Below are 18,764 nucleotides of genomic sequence, written 5' to 3'. Positions count from 1 at the left end.
GTGTTACTGAGGTGATGCGAAGTGAAACATGGATTCTTTTTTGTTTGGTAATGTGCTGGAAAAGCTTGAAAATGGACCTTGAAAGTGCTTAAAATGCTTGAATTGAATTTGACCCTAAAAAAGGTGTATGAACCTTGATAATAGTTTTTGCTCATAACGCAGGAAGCTAACGCAGAATAGAGGAATGCCAAGTGTTTGTTAGGTCTGTAAATGTGAGCATTTATTTCCTGTTGCAGTGCAGTGTCACATTCAGTGATGTCAGAGATGCAGGTCATCGAGCAGGAAACGCCCGTGGGAGCCAAGTCCTCTTCTCGCTCCAAACTGGAAATGTTTGATGAGCCTGGTTTCACCTCTGGACCTCCAAAGTACGCACAGAACCCACTTATGTATCATGGATGCATTATCTACCACAGAACATAGAAGAGAGAACTGAGTGCAGTCCCTTAATAACCCACTGTGTTTTGGATCTTAGATACAAAGACAACCCATTTACAGTGGGAGACAGTTTTGGATCCCGGTGGGATACTGAAGGAGGAACTGCCTCTTTCACCACCTCCTGGGCACTGGAGAAAGATGACCCCAAGGAGGAGGTCACCATCTCTAGTATTCAACCAACTGGAGAGCGGTACATCAATATTCACTTGCCAAATACATACATGTCCTTTAGCTTCTGTCTAAAGCTCTTAGCTCTGACGCACGTTCTCAATGCTTAAACTCAGACTCCCCAGCAGAAGAAAAGCTGAGGTCTCAGCTTCAGTTTCAGAGTCAAGTGAGGCCAGGCAGAAGTTTGCCAATGCGAAGGCCATCTCCTCGGACATGTTCTTTGGTCGGGAGAGTAGTGCTGAGGTGAGAACCCTTCTCGTCTTCATTTCACTATACAACAGTTCAAATCTAGGGCCTCTGTAGGTTTGTAATTAACATTTAACCTTTGTTTGTTAAACTATGTTGTGTTATTACCTCTTGGTTGACCTTTGTTTCATCTTTTTCACAGTATGATGCAAAGACGAGGCTGGAGAGCATGTCTGGAAGCACTTCCATCAGTTCAGCCGACCTGTTTGGAGATGGCAGTGACCACAAAGGTAAACGTTAACCAGCAGTTCTTATAATGTCAAGGTTCATTTACTCCTCAGCGCTCATCTGCACTTTTGAGCTTCCTCTTCTAACTTGTGTTTACAAAACTATATATTACCCTACGTGAAATTAGGGGAAATGACTAATGATTAAATGCAGAGTTGTGTGTACTCACATAGAGAGTTAAATGTAACGGTCCCCTAAAAGGGTCCAGGCGATAAGGGGAAGTAACAAAAAGTGTCCGGGTCGGAAAAAGGAGACAAGGAGGCAAAAGGGTTAAAGAGTTTTATTAAAGTTTCTATCAAATACTCCACTAAGAGACGGACAAGCCGCTATCACCGTTTAAAGAAACACAACAAAAACCCAAGCATTGGTCAATGAACTGAAAAGTAAGTCAAAAAAGAGTTTAGTCACCAAACACTGGCAGGAGTAAACAGTCACCGAATGCAGCTCACTAGCTATAAACACACAGCTCACTCTGGCTGCATCCACTCACATGGCACTCTGGCCCCAGAGCTCACCTTTCTCTGGCCTTAAATACTTTTAATTGTTGATGGAAGGCAGCTGTACAAAAGAAAAAGGTGGCACCTAAGGCAGGAGAGCTGGTAGGACACGCCCACACAGGCAACTTCAGGAGGAGGCCCTGCTAGGGTCACCTGGTCCAGCCCTAACTATATGCTTTAGCAAAAGGAAAGTTTGAAGCCTAATCTTGAAAGTAGAGATAGTGTCTGTCTCCTGAATCCAAACTGGAAGCTGGTTCCACAGAAGAGGGGCCTGAAAACTGAAGGCTCTGCCTCCCATTCTACTTTTAAATACTCTAGGAACAACAAGTAGGCCTGCAGAGCGAGAGCGAAGTGCTCTAATGCAGTAATATGGTACTATGAAATAAAATGTATTTATTTATTTATTATTTAGAAGGATTCAAATTTGATTCTGGATTTAACAGGGAGCCACTATATGGGAGAAATCAAATCAAAATATCGCTTATGGACTCAACAATTACAAACCACACTGACACTGCATTATTATAAATCTGCAGAAAGGGTCTGTATCCTACACCTTTGGGGAAGGTACAACTACCTCATCGGCAAATGCGATACGTGTGTTTGGCAGTAATGTTGACTAGATCAAGGCTGATACCTTGGTATGAGATATTATCCTTTATGCTCAAAGAAAAGGCTTCGCACATGAGCGCATGAGTACAAATACAAATAAAGACAAATGCAGACAATGTTGGCGTGGATCTGACGTCAGGGTCACTGATTTTTAGTGGATGCACCTGTGGTGTGAATTCAAAAGTCTTGGCTTTTTTCATTCTCAAGTTACTGCTTTCACAAACTTGGGTGATGCTGCCTCAGGCTGAGTGGTAAAAATGATATATAGTGACCTCCAAAAAGTTGGTGAATAATGAGAGTGGGATTTGAGCCATGCATTACTGCATGTAGAGGTGAAGTGGCCTACAGTGTGTTCAGCGTGTTGGGATCACTGCAGTGTGAAACCAGCCTAACTGATTTGAATGTGTGGAAAAAGTCCCGTCTGATTAGACTTCTCTGCTCCTCTTAGGAAGAGCCTCAGGCTTTGACAGCGTGCTTCCCTCTGGCCCGGACATCGCTCAGTTCAAACAGGGAGTCAAGACCGTTGCGGGAAAGATGGCTGTCCTCGCCAATGGTGTCATGAACACGATCCAGGTGAGACTGGTAAATGAGACAGCTGCTTTATTTCACTTGAATCCATAAGTTTGCTCATACTTGTCCTTGTTTTTGCGTTTATTCCCTCCTCAGGACCGCTACGGCTCCTACTGAGCAGCATCGGCCGGTGGGATGACATCACCTGAACTAACACCTGTGTGGAGCCAGACAGCCTCTTGACTGACACGTGCATTTGGACGGAGAAGATGGGACGAGACATGGGCAGCAGAAAGTATTGCATGGGAAAAGAAATGTCCGTCACGTCCGTCCTCCACTATTGACAGTTTGAGACAGTATTTTCTTCTCTCATTCTCATTAGCAGACTCTTTAAGTTTGATTTTCATGAGCAAAGCCGAGCATCACAGGTTGTATTCTTTTCTAAACCAGAGTTTTGTTGTAATTTACTGTTTGGAGTACTTTGGTCTTAGATTTTCAAAATGATGTCAGAGTTCATTCTGCTATATTTTATTCCTTTGCAGAAGTTATTTCCATTCATATAATCAAATATGTCATGCTAGTTTTTGTTTTATTGTGACATTTAAAAAAGAGGCAGTATATATTTTAGTGTTATTTGAACAACAATCCCAAACTCAGTGCTGCTCACTTACAGTGGCACTTGTCCACTGTTTTTCTTCTTTTCCATAAAGCACTGACTGATTTTCAACTCTTTGAGTTTGGAATTATGCATTTCTGTCTGCGTGAAACGTGGAAGAATCACATTTTTGATGTGCAAGTTGCTACGGTTACATGCTGTGTTTGAAACAGATGGTGCAGCAGTAAAGTCATCATTCCCTATAACAAACTTCCAGCTTCCAATACTGGGAATTAGGGAGGGTTAAATCCAACTCCAATAAGCACTGCAGACAGAATATGCTGTCCCAGCTCAAAACTATAATACTGTATTGACTATGCATCTCCACTCTGCAACCTTCAGCTGTGTTTCACTTGTTTTTGCTTGTTGAATCTGAAGTCCGCCTTGATCGGTGCTCTTTTTTTTTTTTCTTTTGGGAAAGCCTGTATCTTTTAAGTTCACATATTCAGTTTTAAATGGAAAAACGATCCTCGCATTAACAATGTGAATACAATAGTATTTAGCTCGAGGCAAATAATTCTCTAAATTTCACTGCCATGTACAATGCAGTTAAATACAGTGAACTCGAACTGTGAAAATTCAGCACGCTTGTTCGTATCCCATCTTGTCTCGTGTGTTCAGGGCAGACTTTACATTCAACAAGTTTTGGAAATTGGATAAAATTCAAAAGTAGTTCTTTTCTTTTTTTCTCTCTCATGCATCAAAGTGTAATTTTGATCACCCCCCCGTGTGTGTGCCCTTCCCATGGTAAAAATGTGGGGCGAAAGGATGAAACATTCAAAACTATTTATTTGTAGGTTACAAAAAGAAACAGTTAATAAAGATCAAAAACCTCTGCTTTGTTTTCACTGACGTCAACTTTCTCACAAAGACCCAAAGCTAAACTTGTGGTTGCTGTCATACTAGATTTTACTCTGTGCAACATTCACACATTTTTATATAAAAGCAGACTTTTTCTTCTACATGAAAATGATCCAAAAGTGGGGAAAAAAAATCATCACTTTTGCTACTGGAAATCCATGGACCTATTAAGGAGCTATTGTGACATCGGTGGGGACGCCCCACAGATTTTAATGCAAAGAAATTGAAGTCAGTCTTTGAAATATTTCAGTCAGGCAACTCAAACTGTGCTGCAGCAGGCTGTAAACACGCAGTTTGGACTGGTTGGTGTCTTCCTGTTAAAACTGAGTACTTCCTTCCTCACCCAACGCTTGCTCATAGGGAGCTGTGTGATTGAACTTTCTAACATTGTAGGTTCTTCAGCTTCAGTATCAAACACTCTCAGGTGAGTTGTTTCAGGTGAATTGGTGCTATATAAATAAACCTGAATTAAACTGAACTGGTTTTGGTATAAGTGATTTAGCTCTCACCTTCCAGCCCTGGAGGTTATTGTTTGGTGGGAACATGATTACTATACTGTGGATATCTTTTAATATGAAGCCCCTCCATTCTGTTTGTGGAAAATCTGAAGAATGACCAGAACAGAGGTCTGTTGTTCAATGCAAGGTTTATGCTGGTGTATTACAAGCTCTGAGCCTTATAACTTACTGTTGCTTCAGCTTATCCTTAGCGTAAGTGTTTGTTAGCTGACTGTTACTATTAATCACACAGTTTGATTCAAATGTTATAATCAAATTTCATCACTGTTCAACTGATATCTATCCATCTAATTAATCATCCACATTTCACCTAATTACAACAGGGTCGACTTTTTTTTTGCTTTTCACAAAAAGAAAAACCTGAATTTATCATCTGTGGGTTTCTACCAAGGCAGACAGAACGGAAACTCTTCCAAAGTGTTTCTTCAGTGTTTGTTTTTAAATCTAAAAGGTTAAAAAAAAAAAAAAAAGCTGGAATAATTGAGATTTGGGATTTTAACATTGATTTGAAAAAAAAAAAAAAAGACCACAAGAAACAGGAAAAAAAAAAGCAGCTAACCTCAGACTAACCTGTCAGTCGGTTACTTAACTGTAATTTTGAGCATTTGGAAATCTATAAATTACCAAAAGGCAAGAACAATAATAACAAATTATATTTGTGCATGCAGACTGTTAGCAAATGAGAGCAATTGTGTGGGCCACAGTTCATGTATTATGAAGACATGGTTTGCTTTAACGTGTAGGCTCACTGTATTTACATGGGTCCACCTTCCAAGTCCTCTCTGCAGCGAGCTGCTGAAATAGATCATCTGTTATTGACAGATAAAGCAGTGCAATGATGGGCGGAGTTCACAAAGAGATTCTGCTATAAATCACAGACTCAGTGTGTCTACACTGCAAAGATTTGGGACACATACTTTGTGTACCGAAAAACTTGCTGAGCGCTGGGATTTTAATTATAATGACTGTAATAATTCGATTTTTGAAATGTCCCTCACTGCAGGCCAGTCATTTCCAATCATTTTATCTGATTTCTGAGGAATTATTGCAAGAGTCTCTGTCTCTGTTCCATCCTGGCAACTGATGGTTCTTTTGTGCAGTTTCTCCAGCTGATTAGCAAACGTCAAAGAACTGAGTGCAGGTTTTAGCCCCAGTTGTAGAAGTAGATCTTCTGCCAGGTGGGGAGATAATCCATCAGGGGACCTGAACACAGAGACAACTCAATCAAACCCGGCACTAATAGTTCATGAAATCATGTATAATATGGTGGAACAACAGTGCCAAAAAAAACAAGAAAAAAAAAAAAAAAAAAGATCTCTCTCCATGTATATGTATATGTACATGTATATATGCAGAAAGGAGTGTGTTGCTACAAAAATGGAGAGAAAAGGGCAATTAACAATGGAAGAGAGACAGACCACAGGGCTCGCAAAATCGCTAGCCCGACCTCCCGGGGCTAGCGATTTTTCCAGTCGGGCTACCAAAATCTAACTCAGCCCTGCCCGTCGGGCTATCATAGGAAGGAAAAATATATGTCAATGCTGTTCCATTCTTTCTCAAATGTAGCTGGGTAATTATGTCATTGGCATTGACGAGCCTCTGTCAATATGTGAAATCAAGTTTGAATTTGCGCTTCTTCTTTTTTTTTGCTTTCACTTTCACTTTGCGATCGCGCGAACTGTGTATAGAGAGCGGCAGCACTGATTGGTGAGTGACAGATTAATTGCGCGCCAATTCCTCTGACATCGTCTTATCACTCATTAGCTTACTATTCAAATGTGACAAGTGAAATCTCCCACAGCAAGCTTAAACATGTGATAGAGGTTGATTGCGCAGAGAATCGCTGACCGTTATGTAAGTACGTGTGTAGAAGCAGCAGGATATATATTTTAGTTCTGCTGAGCCAAATAAGACAGGTCAGGGTGAAGAAGGGACAGCCAAATAAAAGCCGACCACAAAACGGAAAAGTTATGACAAATCAGACTGAGGCAAAAAGAAAGCATAGCTTTTTTGGTTTCATGGACAAAAGAATTTCTGTGGCTGGAATATGACAACGTAAATACCATAATGTTCTGCTGGGTGTGTCGTGAGTTTCCCTCAATATCTGAGTCGACAAGCGCCTTTGTTACTGGGACCAGTAATTTTAAGAAAGACCCCATCAGAATCCATGAGAAATGCAATATTGCTCAGTCTGCAGTATCTTTCCCAGAACAAACAGCAGTTGCAAAAACATACTAAAAATAAACCAAGCACAACAAGAAGTCCTGAAAAAGCTGTTTAGAACAGTGTACTATGTTCCAAAGAGTGAATTACCATTGGCAAAATGTAGCCATACTTGCAAACTTCAAAAAGCAAATGGCCTAGATCTTGGTTCCACTTGCCTCTTACCCGTGATTTCAGTGGAAATTTCAGATTCAGGATCTGACACAGACTGATTCATGTTCTACACAGTTCCAAATATTTGAGTTGATGATTGTAATTTTTATACAATTGTTGTAATTTGTGTTTTAACAATTTTTTGATGGATGTTTTGTTTCCTTTACAATATTATACTTTAATGTATATTACTGTAAAGGAAACAAAACATCCATCAAAAAATTGTTCTCATGTTTTTTTTCGGGCTAGTTAAATTTATTTTGCCTGCCCAAAGGGCTATCAGGGATTTTGAAATTTTGCGAGCCCTGGACCATCATAACTCTTAGGTCTGTAGATCTTTCCTGCAGAGAAATTGCAAAGAAAGTCAAGCTGTCAGTGAGTACAGTTTCCTTCTGCACTCAGAAACAAACTGTGACGGGAAGAGGTCTGCAGACCCAAAGACAACTGAATCAGAGGACAAGTGTCTGAGAGTTAACAGCTTGTGTGATGGCGGCTCACAGGACAACAGCTTCAGCACAGCTTAATAGTGGTCGTAGTAAGAAAGTCTCAGTTTCAACTGTGAAGACTTCGAGCTGCAGGTTTGACAGGATGAGTTGCAGCAATATAATTAAAAAAATAAATTTAAAAACAGAGGCCTGGGAGCGTGAGGGACTGCGCTCTTCTGGACTCTTTCTTAATAATAAACTCTACCTGTGATAAGTAATGTGTCTGTATGTTTTAGAAAATTTTTTAATTACAAATAAAACTGAATTATCATATCATTATCATATAGTGTCGATGCACATTCATGTGACCTTCAAATGAAGTGGATTCTCCCACATGTTAACTCAAGGTTCATACACCTTTTTCAGGGTCAAATTCAAGCATTTTAAGCACTTTCAAGGTCCATTTTCAAGCTTTTCCAGCACATTACCAAACAAAAAAGAATCCATGTTTCACTTTCACTTCGTATAGACTTAAAACACACATTTTACTTAAAAATTAAGATGTGCAAATGTGAACTAATCAACTTGTTAGAGATATTCATCTCCTGCTGGAAAAAAAACAAAACAAAACAAGAAAACTGCATCAAACATCACAAAATGATGCACATTAAGGCCAAATTAATAAGTCTTCTCATCAGATATCGATGCTTCTTTCCTATGTGACACAAAAAACTAACTGTGAGATGTTTGACTACATTGCTGTCTGTATTATTGTTAGTCCTAAATGATCACCTTTAAAGTGTTTGTGCTAATAACACCATGTACAGTAAGACGGGCATGGAGAACAGCACTGACTGGGAGAGGCTTTGAACAGATGAGACACTCAGTTCAATTCAACATATAAGACTTTAAGAATCTATTTATTTAGTCTATCACCTGTGATATAATTATGTAAAATTATAATGCATCATCAATAATCATCTCCCTTAAATAAACAGGCAGCCTTGAAATATGAAATATTCATATACAAAAAACACATATACATGTGTCTATTGTCTCCGTGGGTGATAGTGCCCCACAGGCCTCAGTGTGAGCTTGAAGCTATTCATAATGTTTAAGTTGTTTAATGTGTAGGTCACGATAAACAGATTTTGAATGAACGCCAAGGAACTGCCCATATGGATCAGTCTGTCATATTACTAATATTTCCCCGTAAGCTGTTGCCAAAGGCACCAAGTTAATTAAATCTAAGCATTTAAGGATTTCAAGCACCCGTATGAACCCTCTTAACTCATCTAAACTCATTTAGTCTGTTTCAAATTAAAGAAATAATTTCACCTGATTATTTTAGGCGATTTCAGGTGACAATGTCTCATTTCTCTCTCACATGTACAAATGTTTACAGTACGCATTACGAAGTAGAACTCTGAAATGCATTCTATTTTCAAAAGCTGCTATTTTTTAAAGTCACAATTTCAGTTGTTCTACAAACAGCTTTAAGAAGTCTAACTAAATTTTTGACAGTTACAGCAACACAAGGCAACATCGTGCATGAAGAATGAGCACACTGTTCTACTTACGTGCCACAAGCCCGACTCCTGGAACATGATCAGCCAAAAGTCTGAGCAGGAACAGAATCTTTTCCCTGCACATGAAGGAGCAAAAAGTAACACTGTTAAAAGACCAGTGAAGGAACAAGAATTACAGTACTGTGCAAAAATCGTCAGCCACTCCTTTTATTTGGGGAGGTGGGTGGCTTCAGGAATGTATTGACAGGCTTCCTGCTCCTGTAGATGAAACGCGAAGCAAACTATCGTCTAATATGTACCACCAGCTACAGTTTAGGACATCTGTCACCTGTACTGTATTTGTCTGATACATCCTTAGTGCAGGGGGAGGGAGAGGCCCCTATACATCCGGGCCTTGTAATGAACCAGGTCACCCAGCCCAAAGCCCCACTAAACCAAGCCGGCAGGACCCATAAGCCCCCACCCATCCCCCAGCTACAAAACCCCCACCATCCATCAATACAAAGCCTTGATACAAGCGATACAGTACACACCCCTTCATTGCAAGCCATCCCCAATGAAGACACCAGGAGGGGTACACGCGCCAAACTCCACCCTTAAAAACCACAGAGGACCGGACCCCATAAGAACAAGGATAAGAACGGACACAGTAGGAGTGAAAAAGGAAAAGAGAGGACCGACAGCACAGACCCCAACACCATGATCTCCCCACGCCAGTCTTGGCCCAATGCCTCAATTCCATCTAACCTGCACCCTCTCGTCCCACCCTACACGACCAGCACCCAGAGGAGGTCATAGCCCACGCAGGCCCAGAGGACCCACCCACGGTCCCCCAGAGCAGCAGAAACCATTGGGAGGTTTCTTTACATTTAGGAAACCTTCCTGAAATGCTATAACCTCTGGATTATACCGTTCTAACGAGCTTGTAGGTTAATATTTGGTATGACCAAATTTATTCTTCAACATAGCCTCAACTTTCTTAGTTTTTAGGAATGGTTCTTCTTGATGAACGTTCCAAAAGGTTTTCTTTGGACTTCATTACGTTAAATGATTCTGCACTGCTTACAAACAAACAAAACAGCTAATGTCTAAAGACATTTTTCGGAAGACTATTAAAAAGCATAAAGAACTATTAGTCTAGACTTTTGCACAGTACTCTATTTTCTACAGATTCTACAGGGTGGGCCATTTATATGGATACACTGTAATAACATGGGAATGGTTGGTGATATTAAAGTCCTGTTTGTGGCACATTAGTATATGTGAGGGGGCAAACTCCTCAAGATGGGTGGTGACCATGGTGGCCATTTAGAAGTCGGCCATCTTGGATACAACTTTTGTTTTTTCAATAGGAAGAGGGCCATGTGACACATCAAACTTACTGGTAATGTCACAAGAAAAACAAGGGTGTGCTTGGTTTCAACGTAACTTTATTCTTTCATGAGTTATTTACAAGTTTGTCTTTGTTCACAGCCATTGACATGTCGAAGAGGTTAACACGTGAGGAGCGGATCGAAATTGTGTTGATATCTGGTGAACGCAGTAACCGGGTCACTGCAGCAGATTTCAATGCAAGACACCCTACGAGACCACCCACCTCCCAGGCTACAGTCAGCAAACTGCTTGCTAAGTTTCGTGAAACTGGTTCAGTGTTGGATTTGCCAAAATGTGGACGCAAGAAAACTGTCACTAATGAAGAAACATCAGTGGCTGTCCTAGCTTCATTCAGCAAGAGCCCACAGCGTAGCACTCGCCGCATGTCACTGGAGAGTGGCATTAGTCAAACATCCCTTCGGCGGATATTAGCTACTCACAAATGGCACCCTTACAAACTCCAGCTACTGCAGCATCTCAACGAGGATGACCCAGATCGGCACACAGAATTTGCAGAATGGGCAAAACAAAAATTGGAACAGGACCCTCAGTTCACGCAGAAGATTTTGTTCAGTGATGAGGCAAACTTTTATGTGAATGGTGAAGTTAACAAACAAAACCACCACTATTGGTCTGACACTAACCCACATTGGATGGATTCCTCCAAGACTGTTGGAACAACAAAAGTGATGGTTTGGTGTGGTATATGGGGTACAACGATAGTGGGTCCATTCTTCATCAATGGAAACCTCAAGGCCACTGGATATTTGAAATTGCTACATGATGATGTGTTTCCCTCTTTATGCACTGAAGCTGGCACGTTCCCTGAGTTTTTCCAGCAAGATGGTGCACCACCACATTATGGGTGCCAGGTCCGAGCATTCCTAGATGAACAGTTTCCTGGAAAGTGGATTGGTCGTCGTGGGCCAGTTGAATGGCCCCCAAGGTCTCCCGATCTGACCCCCTTAGACTTTTATCTTTGGGGTCATCTGAAGGCAATTGTCTATGGTGTGACGATACGAGATGTGCAGCACCTGAAACTACGGATACTGGATGCCTGTGCTGGCATTTCTCCTGCGGTGTTGCTATCAGTGTGTGAAGAGTGTGAGAAGAGGGTTGCATTGACAATCCAACACAATGGGCAGCACATTGAACACATTTTATAAGTGGTCAGAAACTTGTAAATAACTCATGAAAGAATAAAGTTACGTTGAAACCAAGCACACCATTGTTTTTCTTGTGACATTACCAATAAGTTTGACGTGTCACATGGCCCTCTTCCTATTGAAAAAACAAAAGTTGTATCCAAGATGGCCGACTTCTAAATGGCCACCATGGTCACCACCCATCTTGAGGAGTTTGCCCCCTCACATATACTAATGTGCCACAAACAGGACTTTAATATCACCAACCATTCCCATGTTATTACGGTGTATCCATATAAATGACCCACCCTGTACACAATTATTTATGTCATCCTAATTTTAACACTTTTCAGAAGATGATATAAAACTGCTGAAAACGCAGCACCACTTAACCACAGATACTTACTCCGAGTATTTGTCATAGAAGGGGGAACGCAGAAGGTAGTAGAACAACAGAAAGGCTCTCCTCCTCATCTCGGCCCTCTCCCATCGATTTTGAAATTTGATGTCACTGAGCACAGCGAAGCTAGAGGAAACAGGACAAGCAGCTGAAATGACTTCACCTTCTCCACTAACACTTCGATGCCTCACAGCACACATCCTGAGCTTCATGTTTCTAACTCATTGTTTTCTTGTCTAGATGATTGTCCCTAATGCAACAGTTACTGTGACATCCAGACTGCCTCTTTGTTCTTCACATTTCCCTGTGATGTAAATTGTGTTATAAAACAAGTAAAATGCTCATTTATTATAAATTAAAACTGATGGATGAAATTATTTATTCTAATTAAGACCAGTCCTTGCTGTGACTTGTATGTGACACAATATAAAAGGTGGATGCATGTGTATTTGGGTACTACGCATATTGTTTCTTTGGTTGCTGTCCTGTCTCAACTCTATCCTCCACCCACACACATTTTCCTTCCAAGATAATAATTAATAAGTTCTTATTTGATAATGAAGTAGCCAACTGGAGTACTGCAAAAGAGGAACTCGCTTACCTGGATAGTTCAAGGACTCCAGAGATGAGCCATGGCTTCCAAGACTGTTTTCCAAAGAGTCCAAGGCAGAGTACTGCAGTTGGGAAGAACTGATTTAAGGAAAATGATAATAACTTCCCACGAAAAGAAGAGCAAAGTGCAGCCATCTGTAAATTGATATTTATATGAGAGTGGCCAGAAAGTCTGAAAACCTTGAACTGTTCCAGGACTAAGTACTTAACCGCTTCAGACTGATTCTCACTGCTTATAAAAAGCACACTCTGGCTCACAGTCTGCCATCTAGAGGTGAAGGTGATATTGCAGCTTTCTAATCCACAGTGTATTTCTGTCAAAGCTGTGGTGGTTTCACAGCAAAGTGTCATTTTAAAAATGTTTTGAACTGTTTATTACTGACATGACAAATATGAATGGACATGAAGGATGTATAAAAAAGTTTTACACTGTTATAATAAAAAAACAGAAATGTTAGTGACAGGTTCAAAGGCTAAGAGAGAAAGATGGCATTTGTGATTTTGGATAAATAACACTGGTCCACATGGAGGATGCTACAAAATATGTTTGTCTTTGATCTTCGTGGCGATCGTGGCTCAAGAGTTGGGAGTTCGCCTTGTAATTGGAAGGTTGCCAGGTCGAGCCCCGGCTCGGACAGTCTCGGTCGTTGTGTCCTTGGGCAAGACACTTCACCCGTTGCCTACTGGTGGTGGTCAGAGGGCCCGGTGGCGCCAGTGTCCGGCAGCCTCGCCTCTGTCAGTGCGCCCCAGGGTGGTTGTGGCTACAACGTAGCTTGCCATCACCAGTGTGTGAATGGGTGAATGACTGGATATGTAAAGCGCTTTGGGGTCCTTAAGGACCAGAAAAGCGCTATATAAATACAGGCCATATACCATTTTACCATTTCTCAAAAATATTATTAATGCAATGCAGTTGGTGAAAAAATATCTGCTCTTACTCCAACTGTAAACTTCACACTGAGCTTTCTTGTTCTCGAGTGTCACCAGTGCTTTGGTTGTAAACGTCATCCCCACCTCGTTAAGACTGCTCACTCGCCTCAACGTAAGAACAGCAAAGAAATCCCACTGAAAGCACAACGTCCAGCTGAACAGAATCAAGTTTCTGGGATTTCCTTACCTGGATGATTTTGGACGCGTTTTCAGAAATATCAGGAATAACAGCACTTTTGTTTAAACAGGTATGGCAACACAGAGAGAGGAAGGTAAGGATACGGTGTGCCAGGGGCCGTCCGATGTACACAGACTCAGCAATTGTCTCTTGGAGCCCCAAAGGTGTTGGTTGGCTGTTGAGTGTTTCCTTTAAGCTGCTCCTTTGCTTTTTTTGACTCGGTGCTCCCCAGAGCCGGGTGTGCAGCGAGGGAGCTGCCACATCACCAACACGAGACAGATCACACACAAAAAGCACAGAGTTAGAGGTGTTTAACAAGCGGCTGCCTTTTTATTCAGCCTCCTGACACTGGCTCTACAACATTTGGCGGATTTTCCTGTCTAACAGCAATGTAAAAAATAAATGACCAATGTCTATCACTTTAATCTACAGGACAGAATGAAGTTCATTAAAGGTTTTAACATGAAGACATTTGGTCACTTTTTTGTTTCAGTTACAAATTCAAATCAACATTTTTGAAATTAAGCCGTTCAGGAATACTTCCTATCGCATTGTATAAGTGTTTGCTCCTAAAACAGGTGACTATCTATAAACAGTTAATGCAATCAGTCAATTTTGTAAACCCCTTAAATTAGAGCTGAAAGTCAGCAATTCAATCAGATCTTGAGGACATATTCTTGAGGAGATTTGTAGGGCTAAATACAATAACCCAAGTTCTGTCTGAATTTATAAGAATTTAAAGTCTGCCTACACAACTTCACCACCCCATCATCACATTTATATATAGCAGAAAACTGCCCAGACAACAGAAGAAGCTGAATCACAGTCGTTTATATGCACAGTGAAGATGTTGAAGGAAAATAGTTTAAAATGAAATAAACATCAACATCTGGGACAGATCGAGGGGAACAATATGGAATGGATAAAGTATGGTGCAATGACATTTAAGAACCCTGCTCTTAAATCAAGTGAGGAGGTGATATGAGCTAACAAAGAAGCTTAAGGACAACCTGGTGTTAGTTAGCATTAAGAGATTTCTCAGAAGCCGGCCTTTGTTCAGACAGAAACTGGATATTTTCAAATACCACACCAGCTGAGTAACACAGAATTTGGTTTTAGGTTTAATTTTCAGCCAGCTTGAATCTTAAGAGGTTAAAATGTTTTAAAGAGTTTAAACCAAACTTACCACTGCCGAGCGGCCTAATGACTCGTCCTGACCTCTGGCCCACAAAGCAGGTGTCTTCCTGCTGCTCTGTGTTACTTTCATCTATGGAGAAAAGCGTTATCTAATTTAGCCTTCACACACAAATCACAGAGCGGGAAGTGAGAAATGACATTCGTTTGTGTGCTTTAAGGAAGAATTCATTACTTTTGAGGGAGTCCCTGAGCTTTAGCATACAAGAAGCACTGATAGCACGTGTTTACATTATCAGGCTCTTGCCTTTATTTACTTACTTAGCCTAAGTTACTCAGTTAGTTTCACCAAATGGGCTAAAATGCTCCCTGCAGCTCACAATAGAAATGCTAACAGTCAAATGTGACAGGATTATGGAGCCATTATTCACATCTGATTTTACATTCTTCAAATCAAAATGTCTCACAGTCATTGAAGGTGCACGCCATTTTATAAAAGACAACTGACCTTCACCAGCAAAGTCTCCACCTCTGTCAAGGGGGATTATGGGAGGTGAAGTCTGGATGCCAGATTTGTACCACAGAAGAAGCACAATCCGAAAAACTGCCCTGTGAAGGAGTCACATAAAATGTCTGTAAGTTCTCAGTCATCCAGGTCTCAGTAATCTAAGGAGCTTGGAAAGAAAAGCGACTGGACTTTCACCGCTCATCTGAGAAGCTTCTTGAAATGTCTTCACTTTAAGAAGTCCAGTCGCTTTTCTTTCCAAGCTCCTTAGAAGTTACATAAAAAGCATTTATAAACTATTCACAACTTAAGGATTTTTAAAAAATAACAATTATAACCTTCAAAATCTGGAAACAAAAATCACAAATAAATCTAGAGAAAACTTCAAAGAGCACTTTGAAAAGTGTAGTCTTCCACAGAGTCACTCCCAGCTACACACCACAAGGCCAAAAATATGTGGACATGCAATGAATGCTAAGGTTCTTTGGAGTTCTTTTAAATTTGTGATGCCAAATTTAAAACCAATCTTTGTGGAATGTCCTTTGACAGGTACACTGTCATGTTGAAACAACCACAAAGATGGAACACCATTTGTCTAACATAGACTATATTTTGTGCCTATGCATTAAAGCAATAGGCACAGAAGGAAAGCTAATGTTCTCTTTTGCAGCTCCATTTGCACATGTACAGTAGTAATTTTTACTTTTCCATTTTCCAAAAAAATAACTTAAAATGTAGCCTGTGCAAAATCAGTATCAGTGTTTTTATAATTTCAAATTAAAGTCAAGTTTCCAAGTCATACTTAAAAATCTGAATAAGTCCGATGACAAGCCATCGTCCAACTTCACCCCACAGCTTACAGGCCCCCATCTCCAGGAAGACCTCCACATACTCCAGCACAGACAGCCAAGTCAGGAGCCTCTGTTGAGAGATGGACTAGAAACACCACAATACAAAGGATGGACGACTTATTAGATGAAGAAGGATGAAACCCCTCACTTCTTCCCAAAACAACATCCTATGCACAGTTTCTGAAGTCTTTGTATAGTTTCTTTATTGAAGGAAACCGTACAGTAAAAGATGGATGCAGCCACGGTGATGTCAGCCATTGGTTTCTCGGCCCCACTATTTGAGCCTCAGTGTTAGTGTTTTGGCTGCCGTAATGTTGGTTTTAAAAACCAGAAGTTAACATATTTGGAAAACAGGGTGGAGTGCTAAGTTCTCGGCTCACACTAGCACTGGTTACCAAGCTGCCTTCTTAAAACTGTACAGAAGGAACAGGCAGCCACACTGCTACTCATCACAAGCCAAGCTTCTTTAGCACAATTTAATCACCCAACTATAGTGTTTATGAAGGGAGTACAAAAGTATAAAGACCAAAAACTACTTTGTACCAATCTGGTTTAATGATAATTTGATGCTGGGCATTATTGGAGCCTTTGGAATCAGCCTTAAGCAGCTACAGCTGGCTATTCAGACACATTTAGATGAGAAGGCCTGGCTCACAGTCTCCGCTCTAATTTATCCCAAAGGTGTGGTCAGGACTCTGTGCAGGCAAGTCAAGTTCTTCCACACCAAACTCACTCATCCATGTCTTTATGGACCTTGCTTTGTGCACTGGTGCGCAGTCATGTTAAAACAGGAAGGGGCCATCCAGAAACTGTTCCCACAAAGCTGGGAGCATGAAAATGTCCCAAATGTCTTGGTATGCTGAAGCATTAAGAGTTCCTTTTAATGAAACTAAGGCGCTGAGTGCTTAAAAACACCCGCACACCAAAATCCCCCCTCCACCAAACTTTACACTCGGCACAGTGCAGTCAGACTAGTGGCGTTTTCCTGGCAACTGACTCATCCATCAGACTGCCACTGCTCTAGTGTCCAGTGGCAGCGAGCTTTAAACCACAGAATTCAATGACCTGGATGGGTAAGTGAATACTTTGGCAATACAGTGTATTTGTCTTATTGTGCTCTGGTAAATCCTATAGGGTCATTAATACTATAAAAACTGATCATGGTAACAATAGACTAAGACCATAAGTTTTTTTTAGCATCTCTTTAGAATTTCTAGTTTTTATTGCTGCACCACAAAGGACAGCCATTTAAATTTCATTGCACTCTTCTGCAAAGAGAGTAAATGCTATTCTTTTCTACTGTACTGTGAGAACTGATTTTTGTTTGAATGAAAGCAGAGCTCACCACAGGAAAGGTACATCTCAGCCCTTTGCGCAGAATGTGGTCATTGAATAGCACCAGGAGATTGGAGGCAGAGTACACTAAAAAGATACAAAGTGATGACGAAAATATTTGAATAGTACACAGATTACATAAGACCTATATACAGTATGTTCATTTGTGGACACATAATGCTTAGAAAACTGAAAAGAATGCATAGTGATAATATAACCTGTAAAGTTTCCTCACAGCTCAATATTAATATCAAAACCAGTCCATTATTATTCCCAAGTAAGTATACGGTAATATAATTAATCTGCAAACCATTTATGTCCATTATGTAACTGACGAAAAAGATATTTCAAAAAGTTGTATAATGCTAAAAATAAATAGATATTTATTTTGTTTAGTATAATGTTTTGGCGCATAGGCTGGGAGAGGTTCACCATTCTCCAATGAACTATTTCAAAGATACTTCTCGATGTAAAACAGGACATAATCTGGGATTTGAGAGAACATAATGTCTCTCCTGAGATCTCTGAGCCTTCTGGCTTTTCAGAATTTATGTATTCATTCATATTTCTTCATTCACATGGCAAACTCCTACTAATATAGAAGGTGCTGATGCAAGAAAGAACTTAGCGCTAACTAGTCTCTGTGTTGGTCCTTAACATCTACTTACCTAGTTCAGATATTTCATGGGAATCTGTAAATCTCCCTGCAAAAAAACAAACAAACAAAGAAAACATGCCGTCATTCATTTTGCACTGCACAAGCACTTGTAGCTAGTGTTACCGAGCTAAAGTGAAACTAACAAGAGATCTGGAGCGTTGATTTCCAAAAAAACAACCATAACGCCAGTTGAGCTTTTGCACTACTTCTAAACGGAGAGCCTTAATCCCAACACACTGTATATAAAAACTGCTTCTACGACTGACCTGCGAGCAGGTAAGAGAGAGTCCGCACGGTACTCTCCAGCTGCGCGGTGGCAGCTGGGTTTCTCCTCACATACTCGGTGTAGCGTTCATAAATACGCGTCACTTTGTCCAAATACTCCTTAACGTGAGACATTTCAGCTTCCTCTGAAAGACACACTCTGCATTTAACCGCTGTGCTCACAACAGACCAGCTAATCTACTTTTATGACTTCTCACTCCTATATTCTAAAAGTATACCGTAAACTTCCGCTTCTTCTTCTTCTTCTTCTTCTTCCGCCTCCCATGGCTGTTGGCAAACAGCGAAACGGTGCATTAC

At 40.7% G+C, this 18,764-nt stretch overlaps 2 protein-coding genes across 3 annotated transcripts in view; one reads left to right on the top strand and one right to left on the bottom strand.

Moving 5' to 3' along the window:
* The window catches only part of arfgap2 (ADP-ribosylation factor GTPase activating protein 2), a 15,090-nt gene extending 11,176 nt beyond the window's left edge, over window positions 1–3,914 (top strand). For both annotated transcript variants that reach the window (XM_003452611.5, XM_005457406.4), the window contains 6 exons: window positions 237–365; window positions 473–625; window positions 720–846; window positions 992–1,079; window positions 2,635–2,759; window positions 2,853–3,914. In XM_003452611.5, coding sequence (XP_003452659.1) covers window positions 237–365; window positions 473–625; window positions 720–846; window positions 992–1,079; window positions 2,635–2,759; window positions 2,853–2,873 — 643 coding nt within the window. In that variant the 3' untranslated portion in view covers window positions 2,874–3,914. The remainder of the gene's footprint in view (window positions 1–236; window positions 366–472; window positions 626–719; window positions 847–991; window positions 1,080–2,634; window positions 2,760–2,852) is intronic.
* Window positions 3,160–18,764, bottom strand: pex16 (peroxisomal biogenesis factor 16). The gene is made up of 12 exons (XM_003452612.4): window positions 18,686–18,764; window positions 18,449–18,592; window positions 18,193–18,228; window positions 17,535–17,611; window positions 16,141–16,274; window positions 15,342–15,442; window positions 14,886–14,966; window positions 13,804–13,953; window positions 12,581–12,653; window positions 11,986–12,105; window positions 9,112–9,176; window positions 3,160–5,933 (listed from the first exon to the last, which is right to left on the bottom strand). Exons 1-12 carry the CDS (start codon window positions 18,759–18,761, stop codon window positions 5,875–5,877), a joined length of 1,116 nt encoding a protein of 371 aa, XP_003452660.2. The 5' UTR covers window positions 18,762–18,764; the 3' UTR covers window positions 3,160–5,874.

The sequence above is a fragment of the Oreochromis niloticus genome, linkage group LG1 (genome assembly GCF_001858045.2).
Source record: "Oreochromis niloticus isolate F11D_XX linkage group LG1, O_niloticus_UMD_NMBU, whole genome shotgun sequence".
NCBI lineage: Eukaryota > Metazoa > Chordata > Actinopteri > Cichliformes > Cichlidae > Oreochromis > Oreochromis niloticus.
This window is presented reverse-complemented; position numbering and strand designations above follow the sequence as displayed.